General features: G+C 41.6%; 1 protein-coding gene across 7 annotated transcripts in view; it reads left to right on the top strand.

Moving 5' to 3' along the window:
- Window positions 1–14,503, top strand: part of ENAH (ENAH actin regulator) — a 130,574-nt gene that overhangs the window by 54,183 nt on the left and 61,888 nt on the right. For all 7 annotated transcript variants that reach the window (XM_059412915.1, XM_059412913.1, XM_059412916.1 and 4 more), the window contains exon 2: window positions 6,813–6,978. In XM_059412915.1, coding sequence (XP_059268898.1) covers window positions 6,813–6,978 — 166 coding nt within the window. The remainder of the gene's footprint in view (window positions 1–6,812; window positions 6,979–14,503) is intronic.

Raw genomic sequence — 14,503 nt, forward strand, 5'->3', positions numbered from 1 at the left:
TGAGCTAGATTTATTGTGGTCATTTTCACAGTATATACAAATACTGAATCGTGTGTATACCTGAAGCTAATATAATGGGGGGAAAGTTTTAAGGTCTTAGGGACAGACAAGAGGGTGTCCGGTCTGTGTGGTATGTAGTTCTTAATGGCCGTACAGTTAAATGACAGTGAAACTGCAGCGGCTTCAAACAATATGCGTTCATTACCACACGGTTCCTGTGGGTCAGGGATCTGGGTGCGTGTTGGTAAACAAGTACCGTCAAGACGCCAGCCAGGGCTGTGGTCCTGAGCCACCTCACCCCTGGGAAGATCTGTCTCTAGGTTCATTCACAGAGTTAGTGGTTGGATTCAGTTGCTTGTGGACTGTTGAACTGAGGAGGGTCCGTTCCTTCCTGGTGGGTGGCCTTGTCATGGGCCTTCCCCACAATTGGAAGCCACTGTTTCTGTAAATTAACCTTGGGAATGACATTCTGTAACTTTTGCCAAAGAATAGAAGATCACATAAGGGCATGAGTATTAGGAAGTTGGGGGCACTGGGAGCCTCCTGTCTGGTTGTTGTTCCCTCCCCCCCTGGAGGGAAGGATATGTGAATTGTTTCTCATAGTGTGTACTTATAGCAGGGGCCAGAAACGTACACGGGTCAGAGATTTTAAATCCTGAGTTTATAACAAGGAAGCAATGGGTCGTCAGTAACAACCCAAAGAGAAGTCTTGCAGAGAGAAAGAAATGAGAGTAGCAGAGTATCTCTAAGGAGGATAACAAAACTTTAAATTCTTATCATAACAAGTTAGATTCATTCTGGAAAATGTCATCATTTTTGTTTTCATTATTAATACTGATTTCCTAAAATTTATGTTAAGATACAACCTTCACCCAAATGCAAGTAAGATTAATGAATATAGTTTTATTCTTTGATGGGCAAAAGTACTTTCTTACATTTTCATAATATTTAAAGCTATTATATATATTTTTTCATTGTGGTAAAATACACATAACTAAATTTACCATTTTAGTCCATTTTTGGTGTACAATTCATTGGTCTTAAGTACAGTCACATGGTTATATAAGTAACCATCACTGCCATCCATCTCCAGAACTTTGTCATCGACCCAAACTGAAACTCAACCCATTGAATCACTCTTTACCTGTCACTCCCTCCAGCCCGTGGCAGCCACCATTCCCCTTTCTGTCTTTGAGTTCGACTGCTCTGGGTGCCTCACATAAATGGCATTTGTCCTTCTGTGACTTGTTAATTTCACTCAGCATAATGTCCTCAAGGTTCATCTGTGTTATAGCAGGTGTCAGGATTTCCTTCCATTTTAAGATTGATATTCCATTGTACGTACAGTTAATCTTGGACAATATGGGGTTTAGGGTGCTGATCCCTCACGCAGTAAAAAATCTGTGTATAATTTGCAACTTGAAAAAACTTCACTATGAAGAGCTTCCTGTTAACCAGAAGCCTTACCATCCCATGAACAGTTGATTAGCACATATCCTGTATGTTCTATGAATTTTATACTGTATTCTTACCATAAAGTAAGCTGGAGAGAAGGAAATGTTAAGGAGCTCAAAAGGAAGAGAAAACATTTACAGTACTGCACTTGTGTCCACCTGAAATCCACACACAGTTGAAACCCATGTTTGAGAGTTCGTCGTATCCAGGTTCTTTTCTTTTAGCATCATGTAAAGTAGAACATGAAGAAGAATGTGGAAATAGTAGAACACTTTGAGGAGGTGGTTTTGTGGAAATAATATAATTGATCATTAGAGTCTACTTTATTCATTAGAAAGAGTCTACTTTATTCAAGTAGAGTGGTCCTGAGTCCATCCTCTGAAGCCGACCGGCCGCTCTGAATCCCACTTCTGCCCCTGCTGACCAGTATCTACCAGTAAGGTTGGTGGGTAGATAAATGAATTAATAAAGGCAAAGCACACAGAACAGTGTGTGATACTTTGCGTTGTATTCATATAGTCATACTTGTATTAATGTCATTTTCTCCACAGCACTGGCTCAGGAATTAATGACCTGTGTCACCGAAATGTCTCTGGGTTTTAGGTCTTTGATGATGTAAAGTGATTGGGATTCTTTATGACCTTGATTTTAAGAGGGGTTGTGATAGTTTGGACTAGATAGTACAGAGAGTGGTACCATTAGTACATTTTACCTCCTTCATTTTGTTAGGATTTTTGTCCTTACAGTTAAGTAATACGTTAAAACATATTTTTTAATTTAAGTATTTAAAAAATACTGGTTTATGGATAGTGGTAGAGCACAGTCCTCTGAAGCGGTTGGTTTTAATTTTTAGGAAAATACCATTTACTTTACTTTGGGAACCTAGTCTTCCTTCCTTTGGGCTCCAGGAAAGGCAGGAGGGCTTGAATTTGCCTGTGTTCCTTTGCAGTAAAGCCGGCCTCCTTCCGAGAACCCAGCCTGAGTCGTGCACTGAGGCAGGCTTCTACCCAGGCTCTTTCCTGTCCTGCTGTTTCCTTGACTTCAGCCCAGCACGACTTCATTTTCTTCTCTCCCCACAGATGCCTCCAGCTCTTGTTCTTGCTTCCTCCTCTCGTGTGGTTCTGAGCTTTCCGGAGCTGTGCCTTCTCATTTGCTTTGTCGCTCCTCTCTTTCCAGCTACATTGTGGGCAGAGCTGGGTGGTTCTTCTTGTCACTGTCATGCTGACCGGATTGTGCATTTTGTGTGCTTGCTCAAGTCAAGAGGTGTAGTCATGACTAAAGCTAGATGGGGTGCCTCCGGATGTCTGGGGGATGCCCTCCTCACCTCTGAATATGCACGGCTCTGTGCAGTGAGTGCCTCCTCGAAGGTACTTTTTCTACATTTTTACCCAACCCAATGATTTTTCCCCATTTTAAGAGATTTGTTTCATCCTACAGGATAACCCAACAGATTTGCTGAAACATTTCCTGAAACACGCTGTTTGCTTTAGATAGACGGATCATTTTCTTTTGTGACTATGGATCAGTTAATAAACTAGATTGCATTTGTACTTCACACATGAATATAGATGTTGTGGGATGAAGAGTTCAGTAGTGACATGTTGGTGTTTTCTTCTTTTTTTTTTTTTTTTAAGATTTTATTTATTTATTTGACAGAGAGAGAGAGAGAGACATCATAAGTAGGCAGAGAGGCAGGCAGAGAGAGAGGGGGAAGCAGGCCTCCATGCTGACTGGAGAGCCCGATGCGGGACTTGATCCCAGGACCCTGAGACCATGAGCCAAAGGCAGACGTTTAACCCACTGAGCCACCCAGGCGCCCTTTTATTTTCCCTTTTTAACCTTAGTATTTCTTAGAAGAGTGATAATACGTCTATGTGGTCTTTATGGGAAGTTTTGCTTTTCTACATATTTGGAACTGCTGCCTCCCAGATGGTTTCTTCGCCTTGCAGCAAACAGATTGTTTGCTGCCTTTCCTCGTGTCTCTGTGTGTCTCTTTCACGTCTTTTCCTGTGTCCTTCGGTGGCACCTGTCACTAGCAGGCAGCTTTCCCTCTGAATCTTAGCAAGGTGGTTTTTTCCCCCCAGCCCCAGGATGGAATATGAAGGAGAAAATCTTCATTAGCATTTCATAGTGGAAGCCCTCAAATCCAGTGTGACCTGTCCTGGTGATGAAGGTTGGATCACTGAACTCGTTCAAGCTTGGTGTCCTTAAAAATGATTTGTGCTTTTAAACGTTATAGTCTCTTAAAATATACATGTTAGTTCTGCAGCCTTCTTCTGGTAAGCTTTTAGTGTTGGTCTGGTGATGAGAATTCTATCCGTTTTCTTTCCTAAGGCACAGTTGTGCCTTGTCTTGAGTGCAGCCTGGGTTTCTTTAAAGTGGAGGGAGAACGGAGATGCACACGAAGTATTCTGACTGTGGAGGACACTATTGCCCATTGGTGAGTGCACCCGATCTCTGGCCTTTTCTTCCCTCCCCAGAGGTGAGGGGTACAGTGGAATTGAAAGTTTCCACCCTCTAAGCATGGTGTGGTTTTTCCAGTAGCTGGCCCGCATCGTGAAGCATAGACACACTCCCTGCTCGGGAGATTCCAGGGGTTTTAGGAGCTCTTGCCTGGAGCCAGGACAAAGACCAGATAATTTTTATGTCAATACAGATGTCTGTCTAGTGAGGAGAGGTCCTCAGATGCTGTGGAATGGAATTGGAAGGACTTGGCTTGCATTCATCACCGAGGACCCCAGCGGGTGGTGCCGTTGCTTCTTGTCTGGGCCTTGCTGTGGCTTGTAGGATGACAGAGTTATTCGGGCTTGACCTGTCCCTCACAGCTTGCCACACAGCTGTGTTACTTTTTCTTCTCTTTAATCTTGGCTTTTCTTTGTGCTTCTTGGCTTTGCTTAGATTTGGGTTTGTATTTTTAGTATCTCATTTTGAAGATTTCTTTTTTTTTTTTTTTTAAGATTTTATTTATTTATTTGGCAGAGAGAGAGAGGAGGAAGCAGGCTCCCTGCCGAGCAGAGAGCCCAAAGTGGAACTTGATCCCAGAACCCTGAGATCATACCTGAGCCAAAGGCAGAGGCTTAACGCACTGAGCCATCCAGGCGCCCGATTTCTTTTTCATCTTCATTAGAAAACTAGTCAACTAATTTTGGCATTTGTGTCCTCTCTTGGCTGCTTGGATATGTCTGTCTGTCTTTGTTTTTGTGGTGATAGCTTTCCCTGGGCAATGGAAGTGACCAGACACTTGATTGCTACATAGCTTGTAGCTATATTGATTAATTAAGGGTGATTTGAAGCTGTTGAGTTAACTTTGTACTTCACTGTGTGGAATGTCTTGAGCTGCCCACTCCATTGCAATGGTGGAAAAAAATGGAGGAAACAGTGGGGACATTATGTCGAACTCTCTTGATTTTAGATTTCCTATGTATATTAAAAAGGGTTTTGGGGCGCCTGGGTGGCTCAGTGGGTTAAGCCTCTGCCTTCAGCTCAGGTCATGATCTCAGGGTCCTGGGATCGAGCCCTGCATCCCTGCCGAGCAGAGAGCCTGCTTCCTCCTCTCTCTCTGCCTGCCTCTCTGCCTACTTGTGATCTTTCTCTCTGTCAAATAAAAAAATAAAATATTTTTTTAAAAAAAGGGTTTTGTTTTGTTTTGTTTTTAGTCATGGAATGACTTAGTTTACAGCAAATGGGGGTTTATTGCTTTGGTTTCTGTGATCCCACTGGGACTTCTGGAGGAGAAACTGAATTACAAATCCTCAGGAAACGTGTGTCCAAAATACTAATTTTTTTGAAAACTGGAAAATACTGTTTTGTTATTTATGATTATTAGTAGATTTCTTGAATTATTTGCTGTAAGGGGCACTTTGCCTTAGCTTTTTTCACATAATCTTTGTGTGAGGTCCTGAACATGCTGTCACTTCACAAGTATTTCTGTTGTGAGTAATGAAGAGATTTCAACTTCTGTGCTGACAAATGCTCTTTAATCAGTTGTTTTAGAAATAATTCTCGCCTTTGTCATTAACTTGCTTTTATTCCCAGGACTAGTGTACCAAGAAATTTCAGTGCAACATGAAAATTTAGACAGTACCACTCTATTTCAGTGTTTGTGTTGTACATACATTGTTACGAGTTAGTTTTTGTAAAGTTTCTCTGATGGAAAATTAGAAATAATGATGACCTCACTGTTCTGAAGTTACCGTTGTCACTCAGTCCTGTGACCCCTGTGGGTCTCGCCCTGATCATCTGTCATCAAGTCATGTGACGAGTAAACCACAGGCTGTTGAGGAATGGGGGAGGAGTGTAAGAGGGGAGGGTCTGAAAGGGATTTTTTGCTTTTGAGGGTATTGGCCAAGAACTGATGTGATTAGCGGTTTAAAATCTTTGAGGCTAAAATTGGTAGGTGAGTAGTGCTTTTGTTAAGGATAAGGTTGGATGAGCTACTTAGGGGCATCTCCATTAACTTCTCTTTAAGTGTCAGATGTGTATCTTTTCATCTGTTGCTCACTCTTGGAATTTGACTCTAAAAAATAAGATATGGTATGAAGTAATAAAATTCAAATCAGTCTTTTTTCGCCCAGTAGTATTGTAGAATATTTAAAAGATGAACCTAGTACTTAATATGCAATTCAGATCATCTCTGCATTTTATTTCTGTATGTATCTCAGTCTTACTTGGTAACGGATAATTGAAACAAAGCTGAGATTTAAAGATTCTATCATGGAAATAGTCTTTCCGTTAATATTTGTCTATGAAGTTTAGAATTAAAAATCTAGAAGGATCTTTAAAAATTATCTCATTTTTACATGAAGAAATTGAGGACATAGGCTGTCGTCTTCCCAAATGGGAACAGGGCCTTAGTCTCATTGCCATTCACTGATTGTTGGTGGGCAACAACTGTTTTGTATTTCAAGGGGCAGATAGAGCTTATCAGAATTTGTTTTGTAGACCTTGTAGACCTTGAAGCAAGCCTGATGGTAAAACGAATCTTGCCAGTAAAGAGTGGGTAATCACAGGTCATCAGTATTATAAACAGATGTCCAGTTGAACAAATGGTGGTTAATTTATACTTGCAGTTGTATTCAGTTTCATGAGCGTGTTAGATACTCAGCGTATTTGATGAGAAAACCATTCTTGTGTTGCTTGTTTCTGCTGTTTGTGGACCCGGACCACCTCCGGTCCCTTGCCACACTTCAGTTTTTGGTCTCTTCTCCGCATTAGATTCTGCTCATCACGGCTGGAAGCCACTGTCTTTCTTGTTCTAGTACCCAGGAAAGCACTGATTGTTTGCTAACTCTGCATAGCTGTATGGGAAACTTAGCATATTTCAAATATCTTAAGTTTGCCTCTTTTATTTTTCACAGTGAACAGAGTATCTGTCAGGCAAGAGCTGCTGTTATGGTGTACGATGACGCCAACAAGAAGTGGGTACCCGCTGGTGGCTCCACGGGCTTCAGCAGAGTTCACATCTATCACCACACAGGCAACAACACGTTCCGAGTGGTGGGCAGGAAGATTCAGGACCATCAGGTAAGGGTCTGTTAATTAAATTCTTGCTGTAAGTTGTCTCGAATTACAAAAGGACTTGTGAAATAGTGGGCTGCAGTAGTGCTTTGCCAGTGCAGTCAGCACGCTCTGTGTGGGAGAACCGGGTACCGGTCTTCCTTCCCCTTGTTTCCCCCTTTTAGGAGTCATGCGTTTGGGTGAGGATTTAGAGCTAATTGCCCAAGAATATAAATACAACTTTAAATTATGAACATGTGTCAGGTCTTTTGGCCTTCCAAATAACTAGGTTTGGGAATCTGGAATAAATTTAGAACAAACAAAAATGTGAAATACCAATTAAGGAGCAGATTGTATGTTTAAGGAATTGATTTCCTGCTGAAGTTGTGGGGCTAGAGGAAAGAGTTGAAAGTGTACATAGTTTCAGAAAGTACTGTTGAACTCATGTGTGATAGAAAAATTGTAGGGTCAAGGTTGTTGGGAGAGTTAGGCTTTTACGATGCATATCTGGGATGAAAACTAAACTTCTAACCATTTCCCACCCTGGATTTCTCAGAAGGACGACGGCACTTATCAGATGACTTGATTTCTTGACCAGGAGCAGTAGATAGAGGAAACTTAGGGGTCTTACTAGCATTAAGTCTATGCTAATAGCAGCAAGAACTTCTCTAAAGGACAGCTTTAGGAAATGCTTTTGGTTCCAGTAAGATGGTGGAATCAACCAGGGTTAGCCACATGCAGGAAAAGTGGACCAGATTTCCAGCCGAGTCCTTAACCAAAGACAGGTCCCTAGGTTTCCACTGGGATGCCCTGAGGTGTGGTGTGTTGCAGGATACTGCAGCAGTCCTGTGTTATAGGGTGGCGGTTACAAACTGCGAATACCAGGGACTTAGGTTCGTCATGGTTGCACGCAGTGGCTGTGGGCCCGTGAGCGGTTGGGCTCTGAGACCACAGTTTGGGGTGCAGGGCAGGGCTGCATGCCAGCCTGCACATTGTCAGCCTGGGGGGCAAAGGTGTTTGTGGCTTTCTGAAAGATGGGAGTCTCCAGCTTCATTTACACAGCCATGGTCCGGAGATTAACAGACACTGGGGACCCTCCTGGGACACCCCGCAGAAATGCGTGCAGTAAGAAGGAGTCAGCCTACGGATAGAGCAGTTCCCCTACTTAATGCAAAGTGCCCAGCCTGCCCCCCTTCCTGCCTTCGCAGGGTCCCTTCTCCCTCTGTTGGCCCCCCTGGACCCTGCCCTACCCTGTTCTTTCCATCCTCGGTCTGCCCCCCCGCACTCCGCCCCATTGTGCGGCTCTTCTCTGGTCCCCAGTCTGTGTACCAGGAAACTTTGCTGCTGGTCGGGAACCCAGGTGCCCAGGTGCTGTCGAGGGCTCTCCCTCCAGCACAGTGGCCCCACATGGGTCAGGCCGGAGACAAAGCAGGCACTCCTGAAGATGCTGTTACAGAGGAGAAAGTGAACTTGCTATGTGAAATGGCTTAACATTTTTAATACAACATGTCAAACCAGTATGACATTTTTGGTAAATTGAATGAATTGATCATTTCATAGTACTGATAAACAACCCTAAAATATCTAAAAGTTGGCAGAAAAGAAAATGACTATTTAAAAATAGTTAGATTGAATCATGTTGTACACCTGGATATTATTATGTTATATAAACATGTTATGTATCAGTTATGCCTGAATGAGTGAAAAAATTTAGAAATAAGTCAGGAAAATTTCATATGAAACACTGACATTTTTATTCATTAGTAAACTATCACTTCTAGGTTTTGACAAATGGAATGTTTCTTAGAATGTTGGAGATTTGGGACGCCTGGGTGGCTCAGTTGGTTGGATGACTGCCTTCGGCTCAGGTCATGATCCTGGAGTCCCGGGATCGAGTACCGCATCGGGCTCCCAGCTCCATGGGGAGTCTGCTTCTCTCTCTGACCTTCTCCTTGCTCATGCTCTATCTCACTGTCTCTCTCTCAAATAAATAAATAAAATCTTTAAAAAAAAAAAGAATGTTGGAGATTTAAAAAAACTTCTTAGTAATTTGTGACACTAAGATGAAATCCTTATGAAGATAAAAACTGTTTTTTAGAAAAGACTTTGGAGTGACAGGATGTTACATCTAGAAACCAGTAAAACGTGTAAGCTGTCCTTTGATGGACAAACCCAAAGAAAGCAGGAGGAAATACTAAAAATACTAATTTTTTTGAAAACTGGAAAATACTGTTTTGTATTTTTTGTATTTTGTATTTGGAGATGTTAAATAAATGAAAAAAATGGAAATTGACAACACAAAAGCTGTTTCATTGAATGGAAAAATTGGCAGAATCAAATAAAAAATGAAAAATTAAAAATAAACAGTATTAGGATTGAAAAAGGTTTTTATAGTAAAGAAATCAGTTACAATATTATGAACAGCTTTAGCCAAGAAATGGATCATCTTGTAGAAAAACATAATTTACCAGGGTTGGCAGAGAAATAGAAGACAGACCAACTGTCATAAAATATATCAGTAGTTAATAGGCTACCCCCAAAATCTAAAAACTTAGGAGGGAGGGAATCCAGAGCTTCATGAACAAAATCTAAAAACCTTTAAGGTATTACCTGTTTTATACCAACTGTTCTAAACAATAGTATTTTATGAGACTAGTATAATGTTGATATCTGCAACATAGAACAGTTTGAGAGAGGAAGATTATAGGCTAGCCTCAGTTATGAGCATTGACATAGATGTAAAAGTCTTCCATAAGATATTAGGAGACCAAATGCAATAATGTGTATGGAAAAATTATCACCTCTTGACCAAATAAAGTTTGTCTTCATCTTGGTAATGTAAGGCTAGTTTAACATTAGATAATTTCTTAATGTAATTTGCCAGGAGAAAACCTACAAGAAAAGATTAAGAAAAAATATTTGATGAAATCCATACATAATAATTTCTAGCACAGTTGGCATAAAAATGAATTTTCTTTTTTAATATTTTATTTGACAGAGATCACAAGTAGGCAGAGAGGCAGGCAGAGAAAGAGAGGGAAGCAGGCTCCCTGCTGAGCAGAGGGCCCAATGTAGGACTTGATCCCAGGACTCTGAGATCATGACCTGAGCCTAAGGCAGAGGCTTAACCTACTGAGCCACCCAGGCGGCCCTAAAAATGTATTTTCTTAAGCTAATAAGGACTCAGAGTGTAAACATACATCCAACATCTTATAGGATAGTATCATGTTGGAGGGGATTACTATGAGACTCGGGAATTACTTGGGGATTTCAGCTTTAATCATTTGCATTTAACAGTGCAGAGGGGGAGGTAACCTAGTGATAAGAAGAGGAAGGAATCCAAGCGGTACAAGTTGGAAAGGAGAAAATAGAGCCGACCTTATTCCCCAGTGATATGGTTGTCTACATAAAAAATCCCAGGAGCATCTGCAGATGAGATATGAGAACTAATAACATTGTCAAGTATGGTTGCTGGATAGAAGATCAGTTTATAAAGCTCAGTAGCGCTTTTGTGTAAGTAGCAATAAACAATCTGAAAATACAGCTGACCCTTGAACAACATGGGGGTTGAGTTCACCACCTCCCATTCAGTTGAAAATCCCTGTGTAACCTTGCACTCCCCCAGAGCTTAACTGTTGATGGCCTGCAGTTCACCGGAAGCCTTGCCAATAACATAAATAGTCAATGGACACATGTTCTCTATGTTATATATGTTATGCATTGTATTCTTACAATAAAGTAAGCTGGAGAAAAGAAAATACCATTAAGAAAATCATAAGGAAGAGAACGTACATTTACAGCCCTGGATTGTTTAAAAAAAAGGTCCATGTGTAAGTGGACCCATGCAGTTTAAACCCGTGTTGTGTGGGGGTCAGCTATGTAATTTTATAAAGAAAAGATACTGCTAAATAAGAAAAATGATAATGTACCTAAGAATAAATCTAATGAAGAATTGGCTTGCTTTCTTTCCTCCTTTCTAAGGGTGGGAGGGCCAGGAGGAGAGAGAATCTGACAGGGGGTTTGAAGCCACAGCCCTGAGATGACCTGAGCTGAAATCAAGAGTCAGATGCTTAACCAGCTGAGCCACCCAGGTGCTCCTAATTGGTTTCCTTTAATTCCAGATCATCTTGTTATCCTTTTTTTGTTTTTTAAACATTTATTTATTTTGAGGGGGGCAGAAAGAAAGGGACAGACTCCCTGCTGAGTGTGGAGCCTGACACAGACCTCAGTACAGGACCCTGAGATCACGACATGAGCCCAAACCAAGAGTCGCTGTGCCACCCAGGGTTATATTTTTTAATGGTTATCTGTTTTAAATAGAAACATCTTTTTATACTTTGTTGAATAATACCTAAATTTTCTGTAGTGAGAGCCATTAAAAAAAATAATCCCCCATTCTTAAAATCGAATAGACACATAATACATTCATACATATTAAAATATGCTTAACACTTACTAAGCAGGTATTATGTTCTAAGCACTGTACTTAGGTTTGAAAGCAAGTTGCAGTAAAGAATGAGTTGTTTCAGTTATGGTACATGTAATTTGCAGCACAGTGAAGCATACATACAGGAATGGTCACTTTGTTGAGAACATGCGAAGGGAGGGTCATGAACAACCTCATAGACAGGATGGGATACTGAGCCAAGAAGACAAGGAAGGGTAGATGCCCAGTGCATGGTTTCCTCTACTAAGATGTGGCTAGAAGTGGGTGAACACGTGGAAGATGGAACATTAGCATTCATCCAGACTCAGGCTCCCTGAGTGGGAGTATTGAGGATGACCTCCCTAGTGGACCTGGAGCAAGCAGTTAGTCTTACATGAATACATCTGCTTTCCCTTTTACTTCTTCTTCTTCTTCTTCTTCTTTTTTTTTTTTTTTTTTTTTTTTTGAGGGGCACTTGGCTGGCTCAGTAGAGTCTGCAACTCTTGATCTCAGCTTTGTGAGTTCAAGCCCCATGGTGGGCATGGAGCCTACTTAATAAAATGCAAAAAATAACTAAAAAATTAAGTTTCTTGAGATTATGTACGCTGCTGTCTATCCTTGAAAGTTAGAAAGGAATGAAGTAATTGAATCAACATGTTCAGTCTCTCCCAGTGGAGGAAGTGAACTAGTGATGTGCATAGTAGGATTTAAGTAGCATATTCCTCCTCTTTTGTAACATTCTGTTGCTGAACAATTGAATAAGTAAACGTGGCTCTCTTTGCCCATCTTCTCAGACTATTTGCCTAGCAAGGGAATAGATCCACCTTAAAATGGGGCTTATAGGGTGCCCAGGGGCTCAATTGTTAAGTGTCAGCCTTTAGCTCAGGTTGTGACCCTGGGGTCCTGGGATCAAGCCCTTAGCGAGGAGCCTGCTTTTCCTCTCTTCCCCCACCCCCGCTTGTGTTCCTGCTCTCACTGTCTCTCTCTCTCTGTCAGATAAATAGTAATAAAAAAATTTTTTTTTAAATGGAGCTTACAATTTTCTGATAATGATTTGTGGCCCCCGCCCCGGTACATACAAACATCACATGGCAGAGGCTATCATGTTTTAAATTGTAAAATATACAGCATGGAAGATTGACCATTGTACCCACATCTGAGCGTACAGTTTGGTGGCGTGATGTTCACTCCTCTTGGTGTGCAGCTGTCAGTGCTATTCATCTTCCTCCTATGCTGAAACCAAACCTGTGAAACAGGCTCAGTTTGTCTTTCCTTAGTCCCTGGCAACCTTCAATCTACCTTTTTTTCTCTTCTTTTTAGTGAATTTGATTACTATAGGTATTTCAAATAAGTGGAGTCAGAAAATATTTGTCAGCTTGTGTTTGGCATAATGTCTTTAGGTGGTCATCGTATTAAATTTCCAGTTTGGGAATTGGTGGATGAGGTAATACAGACAGAGCTTCTCTCTGAGAACCAACACTATCGAATGGAATAATCCTAAGAAGAAAGTGTTTGGAGATCCTGGTGACAGAAGAATTATGGGTCCATGATCTGAAAGGAGAGAACCAGAGAAGTGCGCCCAGCTTTGGGCCTCTATTTACCTAGAGGCACGTCTCAGTTTTGAAAGAGGGGACTGAGCAGAGCGTTCGGCTGACTTCTGGGACTAGCAGAACAAGCACTGGGAGTTAGAGCCTGCTCATGGCGGAGGACTTTCTTGCTAATCCCCGGGCCATGATTTGGGACCCTGAAGCCCCATCCCCTGGGAAGAGGTTTGCCTCAGAATGAGGCTGGTCTTTATGGGAACTGATATCCAGCCTCTAATCACTTCATTCATTCTGGGATTGACTTGATTTCAGATTGCTAATTTTCCTAGCTGCTTGCCAGAAGCAAATGTGACTCTTCCTGGAAAAATAGAGCATCACTGTAGGCTTCACGATTTCCATATAGTTGTCCACACATGGTGTCTGGCGTGAGGAGGCGAGACAAGTGGTAACAGAACAGACCCACCAGGAATCCAGAATTGACTTTAGAGTAACTATGCCTGATATATTCTAGGAAGTATCATGAGGGTGAGAATTTCAGCAGAGAATAGAAACTTGACAAAAGAACCACATGGAAATTTCAAGAATTGAAAGCTCGGTGCTGTTAACTGTTCAGTGGTGGGTTTTCCAGCCAACTAAAGAGAAGCAGTAAAGGGAATATAGGTCAGACGAAAATATTCAGGGGCACCTGGGTGGCATGCTTGGCTCAGCTTGTGATCTGGAGGTTGTGAGCTGGAGCCCTGCATCAGGCTCTGTGCTGCAGGTGCCACCTGCTTAGGATTCGCTCTCTCCCATTGTCCCCCACCCAAAAAAGAGGAAGAACATATTCAGACTGAAACTAAGAAATTCTGAGAGAGGAAAAATATGGATGCATTAAAAAACATAGGGAAACAAAAACTAACCCCAGAAGGTACATGTACCCAGATGTTTATTGCAGTAGTATTTACAGTAGCCAAAACGTGGAAGTAACAACCCAAGTGTTTGCTGATAGACGAATGGATAAGGAAGATGGGGTGTATGTACACAGTAGAGTATTACTCAGCCATAAGAGGAATATGAAACCTTGTAATTGGTAACAACATGGATGGATCTGGAGGTTATAACACTAAAGAAAATAAAAGACAAATACTGTATACTTTCACTTACATGTGGAGTCTAAACAAATGAACAAACAAAACGGGAATAGACTCATAAATCCAGAGAATAAATGGGGCATTGCTTAGGGAGGAGGGATTGGTAGGTGGTGGTGAAAGAGATGAAGGGGATTAAGAGAAAAAAGAGCCATAGTGGGGGTGCCTGGGTGGCTCAGTTGGTTAGGCGACTGTTTTTGGCTCACGTCGTGATCCTGGAGTCCTGGGATCAAGTCCTGCATCAGGTTCCCTGTGTGGCAGGGAGTCTGCTTCTCCCTCTGACCCTCCCCGTTGTCATGTGCGCGTGTGCTCTCTCTCTCTCTCAAATAAAATCCTTTAAAAAAGAGAGAGAGACATAGTGGACATAGTAAAAAGTATAATATATATGTAATTAGAGGCCCGGGGAGAGGAGAGAATAGGGCAGAAGAAAAACTGAGGAGGTAATGAAAAAGAAT

Source organism: Mustela nigripes, chromosome 10 (assembly GCF_022355385.1).
Source record: "Mustela nigripes isolate SB6536 chromosome 10, MUSNIG.SB6536, whole genome shotgun sequence".
Lineage (NCBI taxonomy): Eukaryota > Metazoa > Chordata > Mammalia > Carnivora > Mustelidae > Mustela > Mustela nigripes.